This window comes from Monomorium pharaonis, chromosome 3 (genome assembly GCF_013373865.1).
Source record: "Monomorium pharaonis isolate MP-MQ-018 chromosome 3, ASM1337386v2, whole genome shotgun sequence".
In the NCBI taxonomy this organism is placed as follows: Eukaryota; Metazoa; Arthropoda; class Insecta; order Hymenoptera; family Formicidae; genus Monomorium; species Monomorium pharaonis.
This window is the reverse complement of record NC_050469.1, coordinates 18,758,326-18,778,873: the sequence shown is the minus strand read 5'-3', so window position 1 is coordinate 18,778,873 and position 20,548 is coordinate 18,758,326. Positions and strand designations below refer to the sequence as shown.

At 32.9% G+C, this 20,548-nt stretch overlaps 2 protein-coding genes across 2 annotated transcripts in view; both read right to left on the bottom strand.

Annotated features, from left to right (window-relative positions):
- LOC118644709 overlaps nt 1-8,885 on the bottom strand; it is a 159,994-nt gene extending 151,109 nt beyond the window's left edge. Inside the window, exon 1 of the mRNA XM_036283847.1 lies at nt 7,955-8,885. The gene's annotated coding sequence lies outside the window, so the exon portion shown is untranslated. The remainder of the gene's footprint in view (nt 1-7,954) is intronic.
- Nucleotides 8,886-10,299: 1,414 nt separating this feature from the next.
- LOC105828229 (spermine oxidase) lies at nt 10,300-13,616 on the bottom strand. The gene is made up of 3 exons (XM_012666468.3): nt 13,409-13,616; nt 12,298-12,838; nt 10,300-12,193 (listed from the first exon to the last, which is right to left on the bottom strand). The coding sequence occupies exons 1-3, from the start codon at nt 13,584-13,586 to the stop codon at nt 11,332-11,334; spliced, it is 1,581 nt and encodes a 526-aa protein (XP_012521922.1). The 5' UTR covers nt 13,587-13,616; the 3' UTR covers nt 10,300-11,331.
- Nucleotides 13,617-20,548: the final 6,932 nt, after the last annotated feature.

Sequence of the window (20,548 nt, the reverse complement as noted above, 5' to 3'; positions counted from 1 at the left end):
ATAGAGCAAACCATGTACATAGTATGATACCAAAGTGGCAAAAACAAGGCAAACCTTGCCATGCACAATATGATAGCAAATTTATGGCAAGAACAGGACAAATCTTGTCGAAATTAAGATCAACAAAAATAAAATATTGGACTGATTAGTCCAATATCATATGTGAATGGTGCAATCGTACTTGGTTCTCTGTTCTCGACGAACTCCTTTTATAAATCCAGTAGGTAATCTTTTTCACAAGAAATGCGCCATCTCGAGATAGATAGTAAAATCACCCAGAAATAAAGTTTAAAACCCGATAATGCAACCTTGTTATTTGCATAAAATGTGCATCATACTATTTGCGACAAACCTTACCGGCAAAAACTCAGCTGTTTACGGACACACCTTGTTGCAATTTTGTTGCAAAAGTGTGCTCGGCAAGTTTTATTTTGTTCTTGCTACTAATTTGCCGTTATTCCGTGCTTAACAAGATTTCCTGTTTCTGCCATAAATTTATTGTCATGTCGTGTGGCAAGGTTTGCTCTGTTATTTGCTTAAATTTTATATTTTATTATGTCGGAGCAAACCTTGTAATTTCTCTACGTAATATTTATGTACAAGTATTTTTCTGTTATTTGCAGCATCGTGTGATGAAAACTTTTGCCGCAAATTTGCTCGAAATTTTTAGAAGACAAAGCAACAGACAATTACTTGTCATAAAATTGTTGTCAAAATTGAAACAATCCTTGCTGTAAAGCTTTTACGATGTGTGATTTTAACAGGCCTGGCTAGCTGGGAAGTTTCTGCTTATATGAAGTGACATCATTTTGTAATTAATTTTTGCTTACTTTTTGTTAATACATCATGTCAACACATAATGCTTAAATTTTGTTCTCTCTATGCTGACATATTTTACCCAATTTTTGCAGCATTTCTGTTATTATATTATTACGCAGATTCTACTAGATTTCTTTTTCATTTCTAAGCATATTAGCTGACACTGCAGATCATGCTTTATTATTGTCAAAATTATGTCAGTATAACATACAGCACATAGCAAAGCTATGTCTTTAATAGAATTGGCTATTGGAGAACTTACCCGAGTCATTCCAAATATCGCGCGTAGTCAAATATTGGCACGTTTACTTATTATACCCTGATAGCACAAAGAATTTCAGTTATGTTGCAGAGACGTTTCAATGTTTCAATTGTGTATCATCACATTTGTAATATTTCTGACACTATCGTTTTTTTAAACATTACATTTGCAACATTTTTGCAATTATCTTGATTGAAACTTTACATTTAAAATGTACCTACAATGTAGTATTTTGTAATATTACAAATACAAAATTTCTGAAACTTTTCATATGATATGTTTGGCGCACATTGTCGGCAACGCGGGTACAACACCAGAGAGCATTATGCAAATTACGTCTCATGTCATGGCATCCTCATGTATATGCATGTGGGTTATAGGTGTGTTTATGGTAAATAAATATATAATTATATATAATTTATTTATGGTAAATAAAAAATAAAGATTTGTACAAGCAATATTTTGTAAATATTTATAAATATTTCATAAATATTTTTATAATATTTATGATAAATCTTTATGATCTGTCAAATCTAAAACCACAAAAATATTTATAAAATATTTGGATAAATATTTATAAAATATTCAAATAAATATTATAAATATTTCGTAAATATTTTATAAATATTGTGCGCTGTCTGGGATATAATTTAGTTTTATCAAAAAAACAGAACAAAAACATATTTTTATAAGTTATTCCACATGTTATTTTGCATATGTAAAAATCAGTAAAAAAACTGTACATTTCCCAGCAAACACAAAGTTACATGTAACGCACCTGTTAGTTGTAATTTCCCACTAAACAATGTAATTGTAATATAACACGTCTGTTATATTGCAATTATATTATTGAGTGGGAAATTACAACTAACAAGCACGTTACATGTAACTTTGTGTTTGCTGGGTTATTATTATACATACATATTTATATTTATTTATAAATATTATTTAACTATACGTTTCATGTTTCTGACATCTATTGAACTGATCTATAACAAATATGTATTCATGAGCATCAAGTGTTCATGGATCATCGCGAAGTGCTAGGTTGCGTACGATCTTCGCGCGAGCGATCGACAATCGACTATCTTTCTCTCCTTTCCTTTGAAGGAGACAGCTCGAGAGAAAAGGAAACAACAAATAGTCGAGCGCCGTCGAGCAAGCTGTTCGCTGTCCCCTCCACTTACAGCACGCTGCTGTAAAAAGATTCGAAACTGGAAGCACTGCTTCAAAGTCAAGCAATGTCGACGGCGCGCGGCGGCTCAGAGTTGGATAGGTGACCACAGAAGTTAGGCAATGCCAGATGTGACTATGGTGTGGTGGGGATAACAATGCTTGTTGAGAAACAACGTAAATTTATTTTTTTTTTACATTATAATTATGTTATTTCAATATTTTCACAATGGAAGTGCTGCATATATAGGACATGTACCCAAAATATTTTCTAAAATGTCAAAATAAGGGCGACTTTACCTGGGATAGTTATATTCCCGTAATATTTCAGAAATGTTCTTGCGGAACAAAGCGGACATTTTGACATTGCTGCAACCTTACAGAAACATTGCAGAGACATAACGTAACGTAACTGTAATAGTTTCAACATTTCAGTGTTATGTTATGTCTCTGCAACATTGCAGTAACTTTTCTGTGCTATCAGGGTATGATATTTTTTTCGCTTATATATTATAGGCGCTGTTAATAATTATTCGATATTAGGTTTTTTAATCACAATTAAATGTGATAACTTTTCTAACATTACAATAGTTAAACAAATATATTTGATATTTGATTTACATCTTTGATCACTTGTGTAGCCGATTGTTGATAGCATGATGAGTATACTCAGCTCAGATTTAGGCCCGTTTTTTCCAACATAGATTAATTTTAATCTCGGTTCAACTTATTCTTCATCTTTTTCTAATGGTAAGAATTAGAAAAACATAAAGAGCAAGTTAATCGAATGTAAATAGAGATTACCCAGCAAACACAAAGTTACATGTAACGTGCTTGTTAGTTGTAATTTCCCACTCAATAATATAATTGCAATATAACACACGTGTTATATTACAATTACATTGTTGAGTGAAAAATTACAACTAACAGGTACGTTACATGTAACTTGGTGTTTGGTAAGTATCTTCTTAAACCGTGTTGGTGAAAACGGGCATTAAACGTATATAAAATATAATATGAATTTTAGACGTTATAATATACTATACATTAATTAGATTACATAAAAGAAACAATTGAAGAGGCAACATAATAAATAAATAGGAAAAATATTGTGATACAAAAAAATATTATCTACCCAGCTAGCAAAATTTGCAAACTTTGCGCTCGAAATTTGCCGCAAACTCGAGCAAACCTTTGCAACAAAATTACGACAAGGTGTGTTCGCATTAAGCTTAGCTTTAATTTGCTGACAAGGCTTGTTGTAAATAGTATGACGCATATTTTAAGCAAATAACAGGATAAAACTTGCTAGTAAAACATAACAACAAATTTGCAGCAAGAACAAGGCAAACCTTACTGTACACAATATGATAGCAAATTTGTGGCAAGAATAGAGCAAACCCTGTACATAGTATGATAGCAAATTTGTGGCAAAAACAAGGCAAACCTTGCCATGCACAGTATGATAGCAAATTTATGGCAAGAACAGGACAAATCTTGTCGAAATTAAGATCAACAAAAATGAAATATTGAACTGATTAGAAATGCGCCATCTCGGGGTAGATACCCACTCGGCATGTAATGTTTCTAAAATATTTTATTTGAAATGTTACACTGTATACAGCAATATCACAGAAATATTTCATGACTATTTCTGCAACACTTCTGCAATGTTTCAATGTCCGCGATCATTTCAAGTGTAATCTTTTTGAAAGATTTTAGTAATATTTCGATAATATTACTGAAATATTTCTGAAACATATCTATGTAGATAGCAGAAACATTTCAGAAAATATCTTAAATACATTTTATTCAAGAAATTGCACATACACTTAAAAAATATTATTGTAATATAATAATAATTAAAACAGGATCGATGAAATTGTTAAATGTGAAGATAAAAATGAAATTGCCTATATTGGTTTATAGCGGATTTTGGTACTGACTAATGTGTAATTTTTACTATTTCTTACGAACTATGTCGCATTCTTATCAGTCTATTATTTAGTGACTGTTTCAAGATCAATAAAATGCGCACAGTTCATATATATGAGTTAGAAATAATAAAAATTGTACCAAAATTTTTTATCAAGATCTGTTATAGATCAATATAGGCAATCTTATTTGTATATTTATTTTTGACAGTTTCATCGATCCTATTTCAATTATTATTGTATTACAATAATATTTTTTTAATGTAAGCAATCTTATTTAATTCTATGTAATACAACAGTTTTAAAATAAATATATTTAAAAAATGTTTAATACATTGATTATGTTAATAAAGGTTTACTTTAATAAAGGTTTATAGATTTGCATTATTATAGAAATTTGTAACAGAACACTTTCATTTTGTCATAATTTTTAAAACTTTATTTTGTTTTAGTAACATTAAAAAAAAGATACTCATTTTCTAACATTACAAAAAAGTAATATATCGTAAAAAGAGACTTGTTACACGAGAAAATAATAAAAAGGGATAAATAAATATTTAGAGTGAATGCTCTAAAGTGTACAATTAATAAAATGTAGCTAGAAATTTGACATATTTGCTATCACGCTGCGATACCAGAAACGCGGCGAAGATACAGCACGATGTATCACATGAAGTACTGACAGCAAAAATGCAGCAGAAATCGAGCAGAGCCTGCCGTCATGACATGCCGGCGAAAACGCGGCAGATATAGAACGCGATCTGCTTTATCGGTTGTTGACGGCAAAAAAAAAAAGCAGAAATCGAGCACCAAGCTGTCGTCACAAATAATCGCAAAAATATAGCAAAAATTTAACACGATATGACGCGTTATTAATAATTTTTAATTAGTAAAATAAATAAATAATGTATGCAATGTACATATGTTTATTAATATTATTATTACATTTAATTTACATTGTATAATTTTATAAATTTGATGATATTTAACCTAGTGAACACATAGTAATATAGTAACAGTGTAACAGCAATGTAACCGAATATAACAGATTACGTTACTCTGAAATTACACGTAACTTACATGTAAGTTACAATTTCCGACTCAGCAATATAACATGTTATAATTACATGTTATCTAACCGTCACACAACAGTTACAAAGAAAAATAAAATAAAATAAAAATTTCATTTTTTATAATTATTTTTATCAACGGCACATACTAAATTTAGGATAAATCTTTATTAATTAATTAAATTTAAATTATGTTATTTTTTATTTTATTCTTACTTGCCGCTGCTAGGTTTGAACCCAGGACCTTAGGATGACGAACCTTGTACTCTACCTGCTACGACAATTTGACTCATCGATATGGGTACTTGTTATTGTCTACATACATATACCCAGCTAACCATTTGCTGCCAAATTGTCAGCAGACTGCTAAAAATTTCTTGCGGAATCAGGTTGCCAAAACCATGGCCTACTGTATCCTCGAGTGCGCCCAAATTGCAAGCAAAAATTGTTATCAAATCCTGATATCACATTGGGTGCAACACCAGAGCAGACCTGTCACTAGCAATACAATGACAGATTCACGCAGCAAATTGAGAACAGATGTTGCAACGTAAACTCACAGCAGATTTACGCCAAATATGCAACAGATCTGTATTCATAAATGATGACAGATTGGCGACAGATTTGTCGAATCTTTTCATTTCTTTTTTCATCACAGTTATAATTTTATTTGAGAATTGATGTAAGCAATCTCCTGGGAAGATTGATTAATTCAGGAGTAAAAACAGATTAAATAATTTACCCAACCCTCTCCTTAGCATCTAATATTTCCTATAGGAGGGCCTCAATTGACCTATCTATTTTCTCCCTTTATATCGCAGGTATATCATCTATTCTAGGTGCAATTAATTTCATTAAATTTCTTTGTAGTTAAATCTCACTCCCCAAAAAATGAAAATACTACCAGTTCTGTATCATAAAAGTATAATGTGGCGGTCTTCCGTTACATCGGACTCCTCCGCAGGTGCAGCGAAGGAAGATAATTTTTGCTTACCTTAGTCGCGTTGCGAGTGGTCTTTATGTAGCGAGTTGACTGCATTTTACTCCCGAAAAAGTAAGCCGCCTATCGACGGTGCCGCACTTTTTATTGCCAATTTGACATTTCGACAGATCTGCTGCATTTCTGGTATCAATCTGTTGCGTACTTTGACACACAAATGTTGTTGCATTTCTACAAGCAATTTGCTGACATTGTTTTCACTTTGGTGTTTGTCGTCAATCTGTTATCAATACTTTCAATAAATCTGCTCGCAGTTCACTATTATTTTGTCATGTATTCTGATGACAGACGTTGCTAAATATTTGCTGAATATCTGCTAATAGTGTTTGCAATGACAAGATATGTTTTTCATTTGTCGCCTTTTTGGCAACAGAATCTGTTGCCAACATTTGTCACAGCAGAAATGGTTATAGGGGTACCTATATGTTATAAACTGACGCAACTATATTATTTTTTATAAAAGCAATTCAATTTTGCAAAACATATTAAAAATAAATAGCATTAATTTATTTACTTATTAATTTCATTGTTAAATTTATCTTTTTCCATAACCTTAATAATTTGATGGAAATTGCCCAGTGAACACAGTAATATAGCAGCAGTGTAACAGCAATGTAATCGAATATAACAGGTTACGTTACTCTGAAATTACACGTAACTTACATGTAAGTTACAATTTCCGACTCAGCAATATAACATGTTATAATTACATGTTATCTAACCGTTACACAACAGTTACAAAGAAAAATAAAATAAAAATTTCATTTTTTTGAAATTATTTTTATCAACAGCACATACTACATTTAGAATAAATTTTTATTAATTAATTAAATTTAAATTATGTTATTTTTTATTTTATTCTTACTTGCCGCTGCTAGGTTTGAACCCGGGACCTTAGGATTACGAACCTTGTACTCTACCTGCTACGCCAATTTGACTCATCGATATGGGTACTTGTTATTGTCTACATATACCTATATGTACTCTGACGCGACTATATTATTTTTTATAAAAGCAATTAAATTTTGCAAAACATATTAAAAATAAATAGCATTAATTTATTTACTTATTAATTTCATTGTTAAATTTATCTTTTTCCATAACCTTAATAATTTGATGGAAATTGCGATTTATTTAGCACTAATCTTTGAAGCGTTTAAATGATTAATTAGATGGTTAACTATATAGATCATAAGAAAATTGAATAGTAAAATTCTAAGAAAAATTGAATAGTATACATTTATTATTCTGTTTTTGTTCAGCACATGATGAATTTAGATTTGGTGCATTTTTTGTGCGCAGTAATTGTAGACAAACCGTTATTTTTGGAAACATTATCTTTATAATAATTTTTATTATTATTAAATAGATCTGTCATTCAGGATGTTATAATGTCTGATTTCTGAGTCAACTACGACGCATCGTTCCGTAATAACATTGATACGAACGTGTTATGTTACGATTATACAATTTTTGTTGAATAACTGTAACGCCAAAACGATGTATAACAGCTAGATCACTTGCGTATAACAAATATTACATAACAGGTTATTTCCATGTCATATAGCACCTACATATCACAAGAATAACAATGTTAAATTACATGTAACCTCCATGTTACATTGCCGCTATAAATGTGTTCACTGGGAATTTACATATACATTACGATTTATATATTTTATAATTATATACTTACATTTAAATGTGGCATTTTCGACTGACTGCAAAGAGTTAATCAAACCCAAGATGATATCACACGCAAGAACCGTCTAATTTGAACTTTTTTTTATATGAAGGTGGAAATCTTTGAGAAGACTTCCGGGAGGATCAGGCCCGGGAAGTGTGGGATTCGACGGGAGGCACGTCGGGCGATCAACCTTTTTTACTACCGCCTACTCACTAAAATCATCTATTATAGAGGATTCATGGCTCCTGCACACAGGACGCGGCAAAGCGGCATCGCGATGGCCAATCACCGTCTTGCTTTTTTATTAATACATATATGTATTATCAGAAAAGCAAGACGGTGATTGACCACCGCGATGCCGCTTTGCCGCGTCCTGTGTGCAGAAGCTATCACACATATCTGATGTAGCAAACTCGCGTTCTGTACCTGCCGCGTTTTCGCCGTCATTTCATGACGGCAGGCTCTGCTCGATTTCTGCTGCATTTTTGCTGTCAGTATCTCATGTGATACATCGTGCTGTATCTTTGCCGCGTTTCTGGTATCGCAGCGTGATAACAAATATGTCAAATTTCTAGCTACATTTTATTAATTTAATGTGACATCATGACATATCTGTTTTTTTATTTAATTTTTAGTGATATATTGTGTCAACACAGAATGTCTGATTTTTGTTTTGTTAATGTCATTAAATTTTATTGTACTTTTGCTGCATTTTTGGGGGCACATTGTGACGCAAAGTCTACTCGATTTTTGTCGTGTTTCTGTTAATGTTAGTTGAAACGGCAAACTGTAATTGCTTGCTGTCCAACAGCCAGCATAATATGTGTCAAAATTTTTCAGTTTGTACTCTCGGCAGGTTTGGCTATCTGGGTAATTTTCCACAAATATTTTTAAAATAATGCATTTGTCACATTTCTTTTGTAATATTACAGAGCCATACAAATATGAAAGCAAACTTTTTTATCTTCTCTCAAAGATTTCAGAAATATTGCATTTGTATTATTATAAAAATATGATGCAGATTTATTTTTAAAATATTTCACGTGCAAAGTTACAATTAAAATATTAACGCAATATTTATGTACCATTTTCAAATATTATAATATTTTAACAACATTATTTGCCGAGTGGGTAGCAAAGTCACTAAGAAATGATGTGGTTCTGTTATTTGCATAAAATATGCATCATACTATTTGCGACAAACCTTGCCAGCAAAAACTAAGCTGTTTGTGAACACACCTTGTCGCAATTTTGCTGCAAAAGTGTGCTGGGCAAGTTTTACTTTGTTCTTGCTACTAATTTGCCATTATTCCATGCTTAGCAAGATTTTTTCTGTTCCTGCTATAAATTTATTGTTATGTCGTGTGGCAAGGTTTACTCTGTTATTTACGTAAATTTTGCATTTTATTATGCTGGAGCAAACCTTGTGATTTCTCTATGTCATATTTATGTACAAGTCTTTCTCTGTTATTTGTAGCATTGTGTGATGAAAACTTTTGTCATAAATTTGCTCGAAACTTTTAGAAGACAAAACAAAAGACAATTACTTATCATAAAATTGTTGTCAAAGTTGAAACAATCTTTCACGATATAATATAATTTTAGCAGCCATGGCTAGCTGGGTATTTTCAGATGTAATGCTATAAAAATCATAGTTTAGACACAGAAATATAAATTTTTCTCTTTTTTTTTACTTATTAATTTGTACTTATAAAAATTATTATCTATAAAAGAGGCAAAATATTTTTTAACCATTAAAAATAAAAAAGCATGAAATTTTGTTTATTAATATATAAAGTCTTAAAAATATTATGGATAATGGAATATGATGTTATCAAAAGGTACGGTACTACAGTGATAATTTAATTATTGTGGTACTCACAATTATAACAAGTTTAAATGTGTGTGCATGTGTGTGCGTGCGTGCGTGTGTGTTGCATTATAATTATTATATTATACTTATCGTATACATGTATGTATAAATTATAATAACTATATTGTTTAAATAAAGAAAAATAATTTTTTGCCTAAATTATTTTATTTTATAATGATGAAGAGATTATTCAATTAATAGTCATAAGATCATAAAGATATATTCATCGTAATATAGAATCATCATAATCAAATGTATCATATAAAACAATAGTAGTATAAACAGTAATTTTCTTTTCATTAAGACTATAAAAAATCAACACGATGATATAGGATCAATTAATATTAACTACGTATATTCTAAAAATCTAAAAAATTTGGTAAAATAAATTTGTGTGTATCTCAAATAATAACGATATAATATGTTATTCCTACTTTTTCAATAATCATTAATGTAAAAAAACAAAAAACAAAGAAGCACATTTATTAATAAACAATAACATCCTTTATTTTCATTAATTTCGAATTTTTAATTTACATATGTATGTTATACTTAAACTATTTTAAAAAGACAGATGTCTCATATCTTCTTCTTTTAACATTTTACAGGTTCTTAATACTCAATCTATGGCACATAATTGCAATTGAAAACATAAAACACCTATGTACACAAGTACATAAATGTTCTATCTTGTAAAACTCTGTTTCAGCATCGTGCGATAATTTGCTATTATTTATCAAATACTTTTTTATTTATCTCAATTTCAATGACTAGATTAAGTTAATTCATGGTGGAACTTTTCTTTTCTAAACAATAAGTGTAAAATGGTAGATAATAATACATGATAATAAAAAATTAAGCAAGTGAGTAATTGGCATATGAGAATAAATGTATGAAACGCGAAAAAAATAAGAATAAAGGTATATGATGCACTTTTGCACACATACGCACGCACACACGTACACACACACACACACACACACACACACACACACACACACACACACACACACACACACACACACACACACACACACAAATTTAGAGTTAGGTTTATTTGAATTCACACACGAATATAGTAAATGGTAATAAATCGATTAATTCGATTTTTAAATAAAACGCTTGCATGAACAAGTATCATTTGTCATCGTTTTCAAGAAATTCTCACATCCAAACGCAAATATTTTCGCCGTATATATTCGTGACATTTACAGCACTTGTGACATTGTGACACAATGTCGCTAATATGTAATTTCGGTGTTCTATATCCCTAAGCCTTATTCGTTATTCCTTAAAAGGAATTCGTTATTTCTATTAAATGCACATGTTATTCACATGTAATTATAAAGTCTTAAAGTCTTAAGAAGCACCATTATATATATGATGTATTGATAAAATAACAACTGTTTCACTACACTATTTACAAAAAGAACTTAATTATACAAATGTAAATGTATATACTGTCTAAATGTTTTTAATTGTCACACGTTTTCTTTCTTGGAAAAAATATGCATTAATTTAAAGAAATGCCTTGTATCCAAGAACTAAGGTCGCTGGTATCGTCGCAACTAAGACTTAATGAGTGCTTCTCACTCTGTTTGCCCAAGAGTAATTCAGCTGTTGTTCGACCAGTCAAATATGCTCCATGTACAGTGCTATAGAATGAGGAGTGGGTATGTTCGCCCGCAAATGCCACTAGAATTTTGACCATTTCGTCCGCTTTCTCATTTTTCGTTTTCTCCTGAATCAATGGCTCAGCCAAACTCTTGATGTCCAATTGACTCGCTCCGACAGCCATCGCAGTGTAAGAACCTCGTGTATAAGGTTGAGAATGCCACGTCGTACGCAAACAATTCTTTGGGGTCGGTACAAAGGGATCGTTAAGGAACTGTCGCAGAATTGTCGTACACACTTCTGCCACTTGTGTGGTACTAAGCTGTTCCATGTATTCCGCCGCGCGACCGGATATCCAACCGAGCAGCAGCGTGTCAGAGATCTTGATGAACGAATATATCTTCCTGAACCAGGTCTTGCTGATGTCCCATTTATCAGTCTCAGATAATCGTTCGTCATCCCAGAGGAGCATCACTTCCGATACACCGGGATTTAGGAAAGGCCGTTCATATTCAAGATATATCTTATTCACTGTACCAAACATTAATCTGTTTATTGCTTCGAGTTTGTATGCAGGTAACGACGGTTCAAACAAGTCTTGAGCTGTCTTTTTCAATACTCCCAATGGTAATGTACATACTACATGCTGTGCAGCAATCGTTTTTCCATTTTCACATTGCACCTCTATAAGGGTATTCGAATTAGAATCAGATTTTCCTTTAAGATCGACATTGTCTTGACAACACTTTGGTTTCTGCCATCTGAAATAAATAAATAACAAATCAATACATATAGTTTGTCATGCACAAGATCATACCGCACCATACTTCCACTCTCCTTATACGAATAATTACTATAAATTCACCTAATTTTTGTCACAGCATGTTTAGTAAGAATATGATCCTTTGGTATGTGTTTTGAAACTGGTTCCAATATAGCGCTATATCCATTTGGAAGACTAATGTTACCACCTTGAAGTTCGTCATAGGAACCCATTTCCAGAAGATCAATATCATCCATGCTGTCACAACCCGTGACACAGGTTTCTCTCTTGAGTAAACAATCAAAGATCAGTTGTCTTATTCTTCGTTGTTCAGGTGGCAAAGATGACAGATATATCTCTGCTTCCAGGGCGATGTGTGCCCCTACGCTGCTTATACCATCCGGTGGACTGTATGTGCTCAGGAAGTATTCTTCGCATCGTCTCAAAAAACATACATAAGCCTCGTAAATCTCTCGCAGCACGGGAAATGGCAACTGTTTTCCATCCTCTAATGCTGCCACTACTTTATGAGGTTTCGGCACATGTACAATGTCTATTAAACCATTTGCCATTGCCAACTCAAACATTGGATTACCTAACACTCCATGGATCCAATTTGCTCCTAATTCAACTTTTTCATTGCCTAGATAAGATGGACAAAAAAACATTTTTTATTCTCTGTATTCTTTTCTTGTCAACTTTTTAAAAAATAATGATAACAATAACATATCCCTTTGGTCCTACACAGAAGATCAATATTATTGTTCATTGCTTCAAACTTTTAAATAACAATACTTTATGTTATAAAAGTAATAACATACACAATTGAGAAAGATTTTTCATAAAAAATTAATCAAAGATAGTTTCTTTTTTATGTTTTCCAAATACAAATAATATTTTTCTACTTACACATAAATTGTATATTCTGATCAATGTCAAATACCCTATAAAATTCATCTAAATATATTTATTCCGAAAAATTACATTTTCTAAGAGCACTGATTCTATTTATTCTATTACATATTTATTCTATCATATAATTGACAGCAATTTGTACATGTTAAAAAATTGTAAAGTAAAAAAAATAGTAATTTTAAAATATGTTATTGCTACAATTATAAAATTGATTGTTGTTACAAATATCACAGAACAAATAAATTTATAGTAGAGTTAAATATTTGGTCAAGGTAAAGAGAGGTTAGAGTAATCGTACCGACTTGCGCTGCAACGATTCGTCCACCTATACGTCCGCGCGCCTCGACGATGAGAAAATCTGTCACATTGTTTTTTAAAAAATGTGTCGCCGCCGATAATCCAGCCATACCAGCACCGATAATTAAAATCTTACATGACAGTCGGTCATCTTCCGAATTGTTCGTAGATTCCGCCATGTTTGTTAGATATGAAACGAATCGGCTGTAAAAAGGCCATTAAGGCCCTCACACATGAATTGACATAACCATAAGGGCCACCGCACAAACTCTTCCATAACGCGTTACGTTACGTTAAGTACTCCATACGAACTAAAGTTGTACTTAAAATTTAACTTAAATCAACGCACAAAGAAATCCTTAGGGCCACCGCACAAACTCTTCCATAACGCGTTACGTTACGTTAAGTACTCCATACGAACCTAAGTTGTACTTAAAATTTAACTTAAATCAACGCACAAAGAAATCCTTAACGTAAGAACTTAAGAACTTACGTTAAGGATTTCTTTGTGCGTTGATTTAAGTTAAATTTTAAGTACAACTTAGGTTCGTATGGAGTACTTAACGTAACGTAACGCGTTATGGAAGAGTTTGTGCGGTGGCCCTTAGTGCGTTGATGTAAGTTTAATTTTAAGTACGAACTTAGATTTATGGAGCACTTAACGTAACGTAACGTGTTACGAAAAAGCTTGTGCGGTGGCCCTAACATAAGGTTTTGACGCGTCGGATTGGGCGACCATAAAGACCCTCACACATGAATTGACATAACCGTAACAGTAAGATTTCGACCAATCACGTACTTGAATTAACCGGTTACGGCAGGTTACGGTTATGGTCGCCCAATCCGACGCGTCAAAACCTTACATTATGGTTATGTCAATTCATGTGTGAGGGCCTTAAGAGCCACCGCACAAGCTTTTTCGTAACACGTTACGTTACATTAAGTGCTCTATACGAACCTAAGTTGTACTTAAAATTTAACTTAAATCAACGCACAAAGAAATCCTTAACGTAAGAACTTAAGAACTTACGTTAAAAGTTTCTTTGTGCGTTGATCTAAGTTTAATTTTAAGTACGAACTTAGGTTTATGGAGCACTTAACGTAACGTAACGTCTCAGTGAACACATTTTATAGCGGCAATATAACATGGAAGTTACATGTAACTTAACATTGTTATTTTTGTGATATGTAGGTGCTATATGACATGGAAATAACCTGTTACGTAATATTTGTTATACGCAAGTGATCTAGCTGTTATACATCATTTTGGCGTTACAGTTATTCAACAAAAATTGTATAATCGTATATAAACACGTTCGTATCAATGTTATTACGGAACGATGCGTCGTAGTTGACTCAGAAATCAGACATTATAACATCCTGAATGACAGATCTATTTAATAATAAAAAAAATTATTATAAAGATGTTTCCAAAAATAACGGTTTGTCTACAATTACTGCGCACAAAAAATGCACCAAATCTAAATTCATCATGTGCTGAACAAAAACAGAATAATAAATGTATACTATTTAATTTTTCTTAGAATTATGGTCTATATAGTTAACCATCTAATTAATCATTTGAACGCTTCAAAGATTAATGCTAAATAGATCGCAATTTCCATCAAATTATTAAGGTTATGGAAAAAGATAAATTTAACAATGAAATTAATAAGTAAATAAATGAATGCTATTTATTTTTAATATATTTTGCAAAATTTAATTGCTTTTATAAAAAATAATATAGTCGCGTCAGTTTACATATATAGGTATATGTAGACAATAACAAGTACCCATATCGATGAGTCAAATTGGCGTAGCAGATAGAGTACAAGGTTCGTAATCCTAAGGTCCCGGGTTCAAACCTAGTAGCGGCAAGTAAGAATAAAATAAAAAATAACATAATTTAAATTTAATTAATTAATAAAAATTTATTTTAAATGTAGTATGTGCTGTTGATAAAAATAATTTTAAAAAAATGAAATTTTTTTTTTATTTTATTTTTCTTTGTAACTGTTGTGTAACGGTTAGATAACATGTAATTATAACATGTTATATTGCTGAGTCGGAAATTGTAACTTACATGTAAGTTACGTGTAATTTCAGAGTAACGTAACCTGTTATATTCGGTTACATTGCTGTTACACTGCTGCTATATTACTGTGTTCACTGGGGTGTTACGAAAAAGCTTGTGCAGTGGCTCTAACCGTAACCTGCCGTAACCGGCTAATTCAAGTACGTGATTGGTCGAAACCTTACTATTACGGTTATGTCAATTTATGTGTGAGGGCCTTTAAGCCGGATCTACAATAGTAAGCTTTAAGGCCCTTACACATAAATTGACATAACCGTAACAGTAAGGTTTCGACCAATCACGTACTTGAATTAGCCGATTACGGCAAGTTACGGTCATGGTCGCCCAATCTGACGCGTCAAAACCTTATGTTATGGTTATGACAATTCATGTGTGAGAACATTTAGGGCCATTCTTCAATAGTCGCAAGTCGCCAGTTGCCTTTTGCGACCGCCAATGAACATTGAGCTTTACGTATGGAGCTCGATGATCATTGAGGCCCGGTTCCACAACTCACGGTTAAATTAACTGGCCGATTATTCCATTGGAATTGATCAATCGTATTTGTCGTTAAGCAAAATTAACAAATACGATTGGTCAATTCCAATGGAATAATCGGCCAGTTAATTTAACCGTGAGTTGTGGAACCGGGCCTGATTGTCACAGGAAGCAACTGGTGACTTGCGACTATTGTAGAATGGCCCTTATGCCATAAGAAATTGACCAATTATAGTTGAATATGAGAAGAATACTCGAATATAATTGGTTAATTCCTTATGGCTTAAGGCTTACTACACTATTGTAGATTCGAGCTAATTGGTTAATTCCTTATGGCATAAGGCTTATTACACTACAATAGTAGCTGTGTTCCAAAATTCACTGCCAGTACTGAAAATCTATAGACCTAGTTTACATAAAGACCTATAATCAAAGATGCGCCAATGGTCCCCCACCATGACTGCTATCCACCATCTTGTACCCATACGGAGACTGGATGGGGGCTGGGGCCGGGGGCCGGGGGCTGGGGTCTGGGGCTGGGGTCTGGAGTAGTGGAGATAGTAAACAATGCGAGCCTGCTCCAAGTTGTACGCAGCCATATAACAGATGCAAATTTAATTTTTCTTGTTCTTCCTGAGTGTATCGTCAAAATATAGTGACCCTAGAGTGCAGAGATTGAATTACCTTATAATTTCTGACACATATTCCTTTAACCTATACTGCTCAACACAGAGCACTCTCCCCTCTTCCTCGCCCAGCGTGGGTACGCAATGGCGGATAAACCATGTGACTCAAGTGACCAATCAAAATTGTGTTCGCCATTGGCGAATCTTTGATTATAGGTCTTTCAGTTTACACCGAGCACTTGGTACGCGTATCAAATAGTAAATAACTAGTGAATGTGTTTAATCATTGGCTGATCAGCTAAAATTTACTACTTGATACGCGTACCAAGTGCTCGGTGTAAATTAGGGCATAGTCCACGTTACACATACTATAAATTTTCAATACTGACAGTGAATTTTGGAATACAGCCACTATTGTAGATCCGGGCTTACGGGTACGTTCGGGGAGACACTATAAAGTGCTATCTACAATGGAGAGTTGTAGGCCGTAGCAGTAGTCGTAAAAAATATTTTTATTTCGTATTGTCTTACTGCTTACGACCTACAGCAGACATTGGCCTAGTTTACATCGTGCATTTGATACGCGTATCAAGTAGTGAATTTAAGCTGATCAGCCAATGATTAAACACATTCACTAGTTATTTACTATTTGATACGCGTATCAAATGCACGATGTAAACTAGGCCATTGGCCGGTATACATAACTCTAGTTTACACCGAGTACTTGGTACGCGTATCAAATAGTAAATAACTAGTGAATGTGTTTAATCATTGGCTGATTAGCTTAAATTCACTACTTGATACGCGTACCAAGTGCTCGGTGTAAACTAGGGCATAGTCGAATCTTATTCAAAACTTATCTTATAGCAAATTTGGTTGCTTGCATTAGTGCGCACTAAGGCTTGTTTACATACTTTACATCAGTATTCTTATATTTAAGAATACATGTTCAAAAACTATTTAACCAAAAAAATAATTCTATGGATGTTGTATAGAAATCATTTTACTGGTTAAGAAGTATTTTAAGAAGAATTTAAGATAATTCTTAAATATAAAAATTGACTATAAACAAGCCTTAACTCACACAGCACACTTTATCCTGAGAATATCCTAAATTATCGCAGACAGACGAAGGCGATCTCACGGATATCTCAATGAGTAGCTCCCGGGATATCCACAAAAATATCTTAAAATATCATAAAATATCTTAAGATATCATATGATGTCCCATTAATATATTTCGATATCCTCAAAAAATATCTTAAAATATTATAAGATATTGTAAGATATTCTATAATATCTTACGATATCCTATTACATCCAGATAATATTTCATCATATCTTTTATCTTTACAATTAATAAAGCGTAAATCAAGTGTAAAGGAAAAGTGACCCACACAACCCGCAGACATAATTAGGATGTTATTTGGATGTCTGATACAAATCCTGAGGACATCCGACAGATGTCTTGTTTACATTCAATGAACGTATTTAGAATGTTCTATATTTGTCCCAAGGACATACTAGGTACATCCTTAGAATGTCTGAACCGGACGTAAAACGGACATTATTTAGACACATAATAGCCTTAGTAATACTTTTATATTGCTAACGGTCCCGACAATCGGCCAAAACATCACGATACAGGCAATATGTCTTTTTCCTCACGAATAATATTTGCTCTCTCTCTCTCTCTCTCTCTCTCTCTCTCTCTCTCTCTTTCTCTCTCTCTCTCTCTCTCTTTCAGAGCGTCGTGCACGGGAGCGTCACAAATGCGCACAGTAATAAACGGACACAGCAGGTTGAGTGAAACGGGCACAGACCAAATGCGCACGGACTAAGGCCAATATTCATAGTCAGATCTTATATTTAAGATCATCTTAAGTACTGAGTGTGTTCGAGGAGACGCTATTAGCGCTACCAGCATCAGTTTATCCTTATTCTACTTTTAATGAGTAATGAAGATGGACTGATGCTGGTAGCGCTAATAGCGTCTCCCCGAACGCACCCACTGTCTTAAGATGCCATCAACCAATCACAGAGCCGTATTAGCATCTTAAGACATTGCTTGAGACGATCTTGAAATAAGATTTGACTATGAATACCGGCCTAAATGTGCACGGACCAAATGCGCACAGACCAAACGGACACAGTAAGCAACAGACTTACCACATGGGTTGCGACTTTTCGGGCACATCTACCGACAGGATGAGTGCGAAACCTCCCCTTGCTTCCTCGTGTGTGTGTGTGTGTGTGTGTGTGTGTGTGTGTGTGTGTGTGTGTGTGTGTGTGTGTGTGTGTGTGTGTGTGTGTGTGTGTGTGTGTGTGTGTGTGTGTGTGTGTGTGTGTGTGTGTGTGTGTGCAAAGCATTCTCTGCACCACATGGGTTTGCGACTGTGCGTATTTGGTCCGTGCGCATTTGGTCTGTGCGCATTTGGTCCGTGCGTATTTGGTCTGTGAGCATTTGGTCTGGGGCTCGATTCTTGAATTCATTTGCAAGAGAAACGTATTCGCAAATTCTGTTCTTACAGAAAAGTTAAAAATTTATTGGCTATTGTATGGCTTTCAACCAATAAACTTGCAATTTTTCTGTTAGAGCGGGTATTTGCGCATACGTTTTCTTGCAAATGAATTCAAGAATCGAGCCCCTGTGTCCGTTTCACTCAGCCTGCTGTGTCCGTTTATTACTGTGCGCATCTGGAACTCACTCTCGTGCACAGACGTTGGCTTACTATGCTTGCGCACAACGCTGCAGAACGTTATCCGCAGAAGAAAAACAATAGTATATATATATATATATCTGCACCGTAATGTTTTTACCGTGACTACACCATTCTAACGTTTCAGACGGAAAGCTAGTAATATACAAGTATTACATATACGAACCTTACAAACCTTAAAAATACTATTTAAAAAAATTTGCATAATACTCATTAAAAACTATTGAAATTATTTATTACTACAAGTTTTCAATGAGCGTTATAAAATATATTATTATTTTGAATAGCATAACTTAAACAAAGATCAATGAGTGCATTTTTATTGTAAGTTTTGTTGCAAAAAAGAGATCAAGTATTAATTTTTAACTACTGCTGTATATATACTGCAATTGTCAATAATTATTCTATTTATTATTTAGTTAATTTATATATATTATAAAATATATGACTTTATAAACCATATTTTAATTGCAATATATTTCAATATATGTTATCGATGTGTTATTTCCACGTTCGCATTACAGTATAAACGCAGTCTTTTCTATAATATTAAAACTAACTGATAATGTTACTAATATTGCAAATTTGTGCATTAAAAAAAAAACAATCGAGTTAAATAATCAAGAAAAACATTAATAGTTTTACAATATTTCAGTATTGTTTGTTTAGACATCACAGTTTATAGACCTAGTCTTTTTACAATACTAATACTAACTAATAATGCTACCAATATTGCAAATTTTTATATTCCTTAAAAGAAAACCAGCCATGTTAAATGTTGAAAAAAAAACACTAATGATTTTGCACTATTTCAATATTATCTGCATTTTTTGGAAATCTTTCGGAGGCACGGCAGAACCAATTAATTATGCTTAATTCCATCTCTCTTATATCTATTATTTCAGAATAAAAGAAGAATAATTTTTATAATTTTTAATTGATTGTTTAAATAATTTCAATTAGTAATTTTTAGTTAATATAAAAAACTAAACATTTTAGTTAATTTATATGGACGTAAAAATTATTCAGAACGAGAAAATTATTCAAAATAAATATTAATATTGTGTTAACTAAAAGTTGGTCATAACCCACACAACACGAATGACTGTTTGCCGACTGATAGTCGACTTTTTCCAGTCGACTCGAAGTCGACTTTAAGAAGTCGACGTTTAGTCGACTATTTTTCGAATGAATTTTGTCGACTTTAAATGTCGACTGTAAGT

Excerpts from the sequence above, each read along its gene's own strand:
- LOC105828229 (XM_012666468.3), bottom strand. The coding sequence starts at position 13,586 with ATGGCGGAATCTACGAACAATTCGGAAGATGACCGACTGTCATGTAAG. Across the intron at positions 12,839-13,408 it reads AATCGTTGCAGCGCAAGTCG|GCAATGAAAAAGTTGAATTA; the intron begins GTACGATTACTC and ends CATCTTATCTAG. Across the intron at positions 12,194-12,297 it reads CATGCTGTGACAAAAATTAG|ATGGCAGAAACCAAAGTGTT; the intron begins GTGAATTTATAG and ends TATTTATTTCAG.